Below are 10000 nucleotides of genomic sequence, written 5' to 3' on the forward strand. Positions count from 1 at the left end.
GGTGCAAAATCCCTCAAGGAACTGGTGCAAAAAAAAACCTTAATGAACTGGTGCAAAACCCTTAATGAACTGGTGCAAAACCCCTTAATGAACTGGTGCAAAAAAAAAAAAACCCTTAATGAACTGGTGCAAAATCCCTCAAGGAACTGGTGCAAAAAACAAACCCTTAATGAACTGGTGCAAAACCCTTAATGAACTGGTGCAAAAAAAAAAAAAAAAAAAAAAACCCTTAATAAACTGGTGCAAAAAAAAAAAAAACCTTAATGAACTGGTGCAAAATCCCTCAAGGAACTGGTGCAAAAAAAACCCTTAATGAACTGGTGCAAAACCCCTTAATGAACTGGTGCAAAAAAAAAAAAAAACCCTTAATGAACTGGTGCAAAATCCCTCAAGGAACTGGTGCAAAAAACAAACCCTTAATGAACTGGTGCAAAAAAAAAAAAAAAAAAAAACCCTTAATGAACTGGTGCAGAAGGTCTTGAGGTCTTTTTCTGATTGGCTGTTTTTTTTTTTTTTTTTAAACATGTGAACGTGCCACCGCTGTGTGAGGTTCAGGCGTAATGGGAAAAAATCTGCACTGGGGTTTCACACTGTAACCCAGAAGCCCCGCCCCCTTGCTGCTGTCCCACTGCAGAGCTTTCACCTTCATCCTCCTCATCCTCCTCTCCTCTTGGAAACACACTCCTCATGACTTGGCAGCTCCCTCTGTGTGTGTGTGTGTGTGTGTGTGTGTGTGTGTGTGTGTGTGGTTTGTTGTTGAATTCCACCTGCTCCCCTGGAAACCTTGTGGCAGGCAGACGACACACACACACACACACACACACACACACACACACACACACACACACACACACTGCTCACTGACCAAAACAGACTGAGCAGGGCCAAGAGAGAGGGATAGAGAGGGAGAGAGAGAGAGAGGGAGAGGTAGAGAGGTAGAGAGAGGTAGAGGTAGAGAGAGAGACATGATGGCGGAGGACGAGCGGCCGTGTTTAATAAAAGCTGAGATGAGCAGGAAATACGTTTTCAGAATAAAAGCCTCCTGTGTGTCGCTGCTCTGCCTTCCCCAAACAGGAGGAAACACTTCCAGCCGTTTATCGTCTCTGAGTTTTGCCTTTTCAGCAGCTGAACGAGGAGCTTCTCTCCTCCTCCTGCTCTCTCCATTCTTCCCTTCCTCCTCACGTCTTTCCCAGAAGCTGACTGGGACGTCCTGCCGCCGCCTTCAGGATGTTCATTTAATTTTTAAATGTGCGACTTCTTTTCTTCTCTTGGTGATTCCATTTGTCTCAGTTTATTTATTCTGCCCTTTTTCCCCTCTGCCGTCTGTCTCTGCTGCAGGTTTACACACACACACACACACACACACACACACACACACACACACACACACACACACACACACACACACACAGAATACCACACTGCAAAGGAAAAACTGAAAAAGAGGTAAAGTTCAGCAGTGAAATGAGGAAACTTGTCTTTCTCCTCTCTTTTCTTCTCCCACATTCTTTCTTTCTTTCTTTCTTTCTTTCTTTCTTTCTTTCTCTCCTCCATGTGGAAAAGTTTTGTTTTGTTTTGTTTGTTTGAGGCCACAAACTGTGAAGCAGAAAATAACAGACAGAGCATGAAATATGATAATGAATGTGCTTTTTATTCTCTCTCCCTCTCCCTCTCCCTCTCCCTCTCCCTCTCCCTCTCTCTCTCTCTCTCTCTCTCTCTCTCTCTCTCTCTCTCTCTCTCTCTCTCTCTCTCTCTCTCTCTCTCTCTCTCTCTCTCTCTCTCTCTCTCTCTCTCTCTCCCTCGTCACGGGGAAATGAACGTGGCTCTCGGCCAATGGCGAGCCTCAGTTTGCATGTGACTGAACCGCTGGCCAAGAATGTGCCGAGTAACCTCCACAACACACACACACACACACACACACACACACGCGTGCACACACACACACACGCGTGCACACACACACACACACACGCGTGCACACACACACACAAACTATGTGGCCTGAAAAGCCCTGATACAAATCAAACACACAGAATGAACTTTGTGTCCTGAGCAGCAGTGACACACGTGCACACACACACACACACACTCACACACACACACACACACACACACACACACACACACACACACACACACACACACACACACACACACACACTCACACACACACACACACACACACACACACACAGTGACTCTTCCCCTCCTTCAGGCCAGAAACTGAAACCAGTCGCTCCTCTCTGACCCAGTTTCACAGTTTTAACTGAGCTGGGAGGAAACTGGACACACTGGGATCAGGAAGTGGAGCAGGAGGACGTTTCCACTGCTGCACGTCTCCAGGACCTGCCGGGACCTGCCGGGACCTGCCGGGACCTGCCGGGACCAGGACCTGCTGGGACCTGCAAGGACCTGCAAGGACCTGCAAGGACCTGTCGGGACCTGCCGGGACCTGCCGGGACCTTCAAGGACCTGCAAGGACCTGCAAGGACCTGCTGGGACCGGGACCTGCCGGGACCTGCCGGGACCTGCCGGGACCTGCCGGGACCTGCCGGGACCGGGACCTGCCGGGACCTGCAGGGACCTGCCGGGACCTGCCGGGACCGGGACCTGCCGGGACCTGCCAGGACCTGCCCTGCCGGGACCCGCCAGGACCTGCCCTGCCAGGACCTGCCAGGACCTGCCCTGCCGGGACCCGCCGGGACCTGCCGGGACCCGCCAGGACCTGCCGGGACCGGGACCCGCCGGGACCCGCCGGGACCTGCCGGGACCGGGACCTGCCGGGACCGGGACCCGCCGGGACCCGCCGGGACCCGCCGGGACCCGCCGGGACCCACTGGGACCTGCCGGGACCTGCCGGGTCGGGCTCAGGATTTGTAAGATGTGTCTCACCACCTCAGCGCTCAGCAGTTTGTCTGCTTTGTGGCAGGACTGAGTCTAAACGGTCCTCACTTCACCGCTTGGCCAAAGAAAAGAAAACCCAGAGAACCATTTCCTGTTAGCTTAGCATAAAGACTTGAAGTCTATGGGATCATTAGCCTGGCTCCATCAAAGTGAAAAAATAAACCTTCCACCAGCTCTGCAGTGTCTGATTCACTCAGAGGATCATGTGGAGCCAGGCTAACGACTCCCATAGACTTCAAGTGTTTATGCTAAGCTAACAGGAAATGCTATGAAGCTGAACCGCTGGACGTCCAGAGGAGGAGACGTCCAACATCTGGACTCCGTCTGGGGACGAGGGGATTTTAGCCGAAAAACTGAGAGCCAAACTATGAGGAGTGATCCCTACCATACACACTGACACTGTTACACAACAATGACACACTCACACACACACACACACACACACTTTGCATAGCAGCTTATCAGTGAGCCAGTATCAGTCCATTCAACACACACATGCAAACTACAGCAGACACATTTGGAGGCAGTGTTTACAGAGTGTGTGTTCCCTCCATGAAACGCCTCGAAACGCCTATCAATCTGACCCACACACACACACACACACACACACACACACACACACACACACGTTCAACACGTCCAAAAACTTTATGCTTTTGAGTGTCAAATGCACCAGAATTTGCTTTTTTTTTTTAATTCACAGCTGAACTGAAGGCATCATGCTGCTGTTAGCTTGTTGTTAGCGCGCACACACACACACACACGCACACACACACACACACACGCAGATGCTGAGACAAGGAAATTCCTATTCCTCCTAATTTGAAGCAGCCGTGTGTGTAAAAGACGAGACTCAGCAGATCTCAGAGGAAACTGAACTGAGCTGCTTCCGTCTGGACGTCCCAGCGGCTCCTCACCACAAACACTCAGGTTTCAGCTCAGATCATCACCGGGACCCTGAACGCACCACGCAGCCGCCTGCACAGCCCGCCTCAGCCCCACCACGCCAGAAAACAAACAAACAAACAAACAAACACACACACAAAAACAAGAGATGGACTTTATTTGTGACTGCAGTGCAGCAGCAGCAGGAGGAGGAGGAGGAGGAGGAGGAGGAGGTGAAGCTCACTCATTCTTTTTATTTTAAAGCTTTTGGTTGACTGGATGTGATGCAGCAGCTGTGACTGCAGAGAGGAGGAGGAGGAGGAGGAGGAGAGGAGGAGGAGAGGAGGAGGACAGACGGAGGGAGGAGCCGCCGCCCGCACAACAGCAGCAAACAAAAGAGGAGAAGAAGAAAGAGAGGAAAGACAGATGTTACCCCTCCCACCACACACACACACACACACACACACACACACACACACACAGTTTTCTATCTGCATTGTGTTTTCTTCCCACTCGTCTTTTCTAAACTCTGCTCTTCTTCTTCTTTTGTTCTGTTTGCAGTTTCACATCTGGTTCATCCCCTCAGCCTCTATTTACATTTATTTTATTTTATTTTATTTTATTTTATTATTTTTTATTGTATTAGTGCCTCAGTCTCGGGCTCGATCGCTTCATGACACCAAAATGAATCATAAAACAATAAAATGTGGATCATCTGATATTAAGAAATAAAGCGACGTCGGTGGGCACACACACACACACACACACACACACACACACACACACTGGGGTGAGTGTGTGTTTGGTTTTCGGCTCCTCAGAGGAGGAACCCTGTCGGCTCTGCCTCCTGACTTTGACAGATCAGGTGAATTCTCTCAGGTTTGAAATGTTTCCACAAGAAATCTGCAGCTTTAAACAAATAATTTCAAATTTAATTTTAATTTTTAATTATGAAGCTTGTTTTCTGGTCAGTTTTCATTTTTCTTTTTTTTTTTGTTGCTAATCTTCTGTTTTTTGTTGTGTTGTTTTATTTAAATTCTTATATTTTTTTGTTTTACTGACTGTAAGTCCTCGACAGCGCCCTCATCAGGCCAGTCAGCATCATTTCTTAAGAATCGCTGAAGATGCCTGCGATAATTCTGGTGTCATAGTTAGAAAGTTTGACCTGAACTAGCACCTCCTACAGGTCAAAATACCAAAGTGCATCAGACCAGGAGTCACCTGACGTGACTCCTCACAGCGAGAGCGGCGCTCACCTCCTCGTGGCCGGCCTCCACCTTGGGGTTGCTCCCCGTCCGTCGCAGGCCGGCGCCCATCCCGCCGCTGCCCATAGTGGCGTCCGATTTGGAGCGCTGGTGCGTCCTCCTGGAGGGGGAGACGAACACCTCCACCTCCCCCGGGACGGGGCTGTCCGGGGAGGAGGAGGGGGAGGGCGGGGAGGCCTCCGCGTTGCTGCTGTTGTGCCTCCGGTGGCGGCGGTGCGAGCGCGCGGCGCAGGAGGAGCGGTCCCCGAGGCCGGGGCTGCCGGCGGGGGATGGCGAGGCGGCCGGGCTGCCGGACGCGGAGGAAGAGGCGCCGCTCGTGTCGGCGGAAACGAGCCCGGCGGCCGGTTTGAGCTCGTCGGACAGGATGAGTTTGCGGAGTTTGGTGCCGCGGGAGTGTCGCTGGGTGGAGATGTGCATGTCGGAGGAGTAGGCGCCCAACAGCCAGGCGGTCTGCAGGGAGAAGGTGATGCTGCGTCTGCAGCGATGAATCTGAGGGGAGACCAGAGAGGAGACGCTCAACCTCCAAAACAACAAACAACTTCATTTATGAGCCCACGTTTGTATTTAGTGCAATCATCAAGAGCCAGCCTGTATAAAGCCTGTAACCTGCATCTACTTCCTTCACTCCTGCTGGAATATTTACATCATCTGACCTCGACAGGCCTCAGATTGAGGATTATAATCTCAGTGCTTAAACTGATGTGCTGATTCTGTCCGGAGGAAGTGAGCAGGATGTGACGGCACAACAGGAAGCTGCTTCTCACCGGCAGAGGAGGCGGAGGAGCCCCGCCCCTCTGATCTGCAGTTTGTCAATAAGCGGCGGGTTAAACAGCCTGAAGGGCCGCATCTGTTTTGGGGTTTGATTTGAACATTTGGTGTCAGCCGGCCTCTATTTGTCAGCCAGTCGAAGGGACTCGGCGTCCACTTGAAGTTTTATGGTATCAACTCTGCAGATCTTTGGGAACTGAGGGTAAAAAATGCTTCTATTTTAAACTCTGGGACTCACCAGGTAAGGTCTGATGGCGTCTCCCACCTCGGTGTCCATGTGGACGTACATGTTGAGCAGCTGAGGCAGGTAGAAATCCACCTCGCTGTCCGGGAAGCTGAAGAGCCGGTTCCCGATGTAGGCCTGCACCCCCGGCTCCTTCGACTTGTACAGGTAGGAGATCGCCATGGAAACGTCAAACAGCTTGGACTCGAACAGGCGCAGCAGCCACGACTGTTTGGACGACGAGGACGAAGACGGCGAGGACGACTCCGCCCGGGACGAGGGAGGAGGCGGCGCCATCGGCTCTTGTTGGGAGGCAACAGGATGTTTTCCTCGGTCTTTTCCTCCGCTCGGCTGCGCCTCCTCCTCCTCCTCCTCCTCCTCCTCATCCTCCTCTTTAATGGAGCTGGTGTCGGACTTTTCCAGGTACACCGGGCCGCCGCGCCGCTGCGGGCTGCAGCGCTCGCTGAAGTCGGTGAAGTGTTGCTGCGGTTGATCCTGTTGCTGCTCGGCGGCCGGAGCGTCGCCGTTCTGCAGCTTGACCTTGAGGAGGACTTCCTGACACGCCTTCAGAGCCACTTCAGGGTCGATCACTGGCAGGAAGACACAGCAGGGGTCAGTGACTGGGGGCGGGGAATAAAGGCCCATTCATACTTGACGTAAAAGACGGAAACGGAGGTGGACGGAGCATTTAGTCCGTCCTTTTGCACAAAGCGGGGGAGCTTACGATTACGGACGAAATGGAGCAATACCAACGGAAATCGTGGGGGCAGTATTGAGTTTATAGTCCAGATTGTCACTGTTGTATCTTTATTTTATTGATACAATAATTCATTTAACAGTTCATTGATACAGTACTAGTATTTAATAGTTTATTAATGCAGTAATTATTGAGTAATTCATGTGGTTAAAAAAGGGTAAACTATTTACAAGGAGTTATTTTTTTCATTTGGTTAATTTAAATTAAATTACTGTGAACAGTGACTGATATAGACCACAAGGTGGCAGTAGCGTTCTACGCATTGAGTAAAAGGTCACGAAAAAGTGTTGTTCTCGGGCTTGAGAGCAAGAAAATAGAGACGATGTTTTCAGTAGTGCAACGCTGTGCATATATTCTGATGTAATGCTGCAACTTTGCTCAGTAAAGTTTTGAACAAAGAACACGAATTTCCCGTCGTTTTTATAGAAGCTACAGTTAAGTCCCCACCGTCACCAAATCACCGGAGTCACGAAGAAGATCTGCAAAGGCTTTTAAAAACGGAGCGCGGTGTTGCAACTTGTCAAAAGTTGGAGCGGACGTACTGAAATACTGGAAATGCCGCTCGTCATCCATTTCCCGCATCAGCAGCACCAAACACCTGAACCCCCCACTGAAGGGGCGGCTGAGGGTTAGTGGCCTCACGGTCCACCGACGCGTTTTTTTTTTTTTTTTTTTTTTTTTTTTTTTTTGTGGAGCAAATACAATAAAAGGACTTCCACAGTCGCCATGTTTTATTAATGCTGGTTTATTGGCGCTCGGCACTGCCATCTAGAGGAAGTGTTGTGTTAACGCGCACCCAAACACAAAAGATGTACGGAGGTATGAAGGGTATACACGTATAGGACGGACGGACCGATGAAAAAAAGGGTATGAATGGGCCTTAAAATCATCTTTTATCAATTTTTTTTATTCCTGAATCAATATCATATGACACGAGATGACCTCAGGAATCTGTTGGTACCAAGCCTGTCATGCCCGGCTGTAAAACTACCCTGTCCCTTGACCTCTTTCTTTCTTTCTTTAACCTTTATTTGTTAGAGAGGGACAGTGTACATTAATAAACTTTTTAAAAGACAGTAAAATGTAAATGCACCCAATTATAGCCAAAAGGCTAATTTCCATTGGTAGTCCCCCTGCCAGAAGGATTATGGCTATACCTAAAAGCAACAGATTACAGTAGCAATATTCACAATCGTATTATCAGTAACTAGAATAACAACAACAACAACAACAACAACACTGCAAGTAAAATTAAGATTAGGCCATGTGCTACAGAGGGCTCAGGTTCAGAGGTTAGTGTTGACAAGCTTGGTTTTCGATCAGCCATTTTTTAAATTTGACTTTAAAAGAGCTGCATGGGACCTCCAGCTGTATGAATGAAAATGGGTTCTCTCCCCTTTGCAGACACGCCCACCTTCTGCTAATCCCATGCAGTTTGGGCCCCAAAGCCTGCAGTCCACATGTGTTCTTGTGGCCTGTTGTAAAATGGTGTGTGTGTGCAGACTGGGGCCTAAACAGTCTTGGAGCTGCATCAGTTGCTTTGACTGGTGCTAAATTTGGATGGAACTCAGCCGGTCACTAGAAACTGCAAAAAAACAGGAACTTTCAAAAGTGTCAACCAATAGCTGATCAATAACGGAGAGAGAGGCAGTTTCATTGACTCAAAAACTGACTGGTCGAAAAATTTCGGTTACTGGTTCAGTGTGACGTCCCCACCGTTGACATACACTACTCACAAAAAGTTAGGGATATTCGGCTTGCGGGTGAAATGTCAGGATGAACCTAAAATGCATTCTAACCTTTCCAGGTGAACTTAATGTGACCTTCTGTAAACTTTTGAATGCACATGTCCAACTGCTCAGTGTTTCAGTACTTTTTGCACAAGTTGCTGTTCTCTAACAAGGAGCTTAACGGCAAAATTCACATCAGGTGTTTGATGCTCCAGCTCATCGAGGTCGTATCATTAGGGAACGGTTGCTGGAGACTGGGGTACCTCAAATGGAGTGGCCTGCACTTTCTCAGACCTGAATCCCATAGAAAACCTATGGGATCAGCTGAGTCGCCGTGTAGAGGCTCGGAGCTCTGTACCCCAGAACCTCAATGTCCTGAGGGCCGCCCTTCAAGAAGAGTGGGATGCCATGCCTCAGCAGACAATAAGTCGACTTGTGAACAGCAGGAGACGTCGTTGTCAAGCTGTAATTGATGCTCAAGGCCACATGACAAGTTATTGACACTGACATTTTTTGTTGTGGTATATCCACCACTGTTGTTGGCTTTTGTTTCAAGAAATTGTTTGAGATGAGGAAATCACCAGTGCATGCTTCTACTTAAATGCCCTACTTTCATGATATAATATCACTGTAGCGTGAACTTTTTACATTTTCCATAAATTTCACCCAAAAGCCAAATATCCCTAACTTTTTGTGAGTAGTGTAGGAGTGTAAATATCTGTGTAAATATAGTGTAAATGAGTGTAAATATATCAATCAAGAGGGAACCACACTTTAATTGCATGATTCAACCTGTTGTATAATGACAAATAAACTTCCTTGTATCCTTGTAAAGAGTGGGAGTGGACATTTTTCCAACAAGCTCAAAGTTATGTTGTGGGTTACCTTGGTCGACGCCCAGGTCCATCTCCATGGCGTCCTCGGAGATGACGTCGAGCGGCGGGCTGGGGCCTCGCGGCTCGCCTCCGCTGGACGTCCCGCCGCTGCCGATGCCCTCGCTGGCGCTGCTGCCCAGGCTGCCCGTGCTGCCGATGCTGCCGCTGGGGCTGGAGCTGCGGGGGCTGGCGCTGGGCGAGGACGGCTGGTCGCTCTGGGGCTGAGGAGGGGGGGGCAGCTGCAGCTGGGGGCGGGGGTGGTGGTGGTGATGATGATGGTGATGGTGATGGTGGTGGTGGTGGTGGGCGGGGCAGTCGGAGGAGCTGTCGGAGCAGGAGGAGGAAGACGAGGAGGAGGAGGAGGACGAGGAGGAGGCGCTGGAGGGGGAGGAGGGGCAGGAGAAGGTGGTGGGGGAGGAGGCGGAGGAGGCGGGGGGCGGGGCCGAGTGGGCGGGGCTGAGGTGGAGCGACCGCAGAGCCGGGGACAGGGAGACCTCGGCGTCGGCCATCTTGAAAGAGCTAGCCTGTCAGGAGAGAGAGAGAGAGAGAGAGAGAGAGAGAGAGAGAGAGAGAGAGAGAGAGATTAGAACCAA

At 50.1% G+C, this 10000-nt stretch overlaps 1 protein-coding gene across 1 annotated transcript in view; it reads right to left on the bottom strand.

Moving 5' to 3' along the window:
* Positions 1-10000, bottom strand: part of LOC115367859 (phosphatidylinositol 4-kinase beta-like) — a 30756-nt gene that overhangs the window by 11023 nt on the left and 9733 nt on the right. The window contains exons 2-4 of the mRNA XM_030063819.1: positions 9418-9931; positions 6061-6635; positions 5046-5543 (exon numbers count right to left, since the gene is read on the bottom strand). Coding sequence (XP_029919679.1) covers positions 5046-5543; positions 6061-6635; positions 9418-9916 — 1572 coding nt within the window. The 5' untranslated portion in view covers positions 9917-9931. The remainder of the gene's footprint in view (positions 1-5045; positions 5544-6060; positions 6636-9417; positions 9932-10000) is intronic.

The sequence above is a fragment of the Myripristis murdjan genome, chromosome 11 (assembly GCF_902150065.1).
Source record: "Myripristis murdjan chromosome 11, fMyrMur1.1, whole genome shotgun sequence".
Taxonomy (NCBI): domain Eukaryota; kingdom Metazoa; phylum Chordata; class Actinopteri; order Holocentriformes; family Holocentridae; genus Myripristis; species Myripristis murdjan.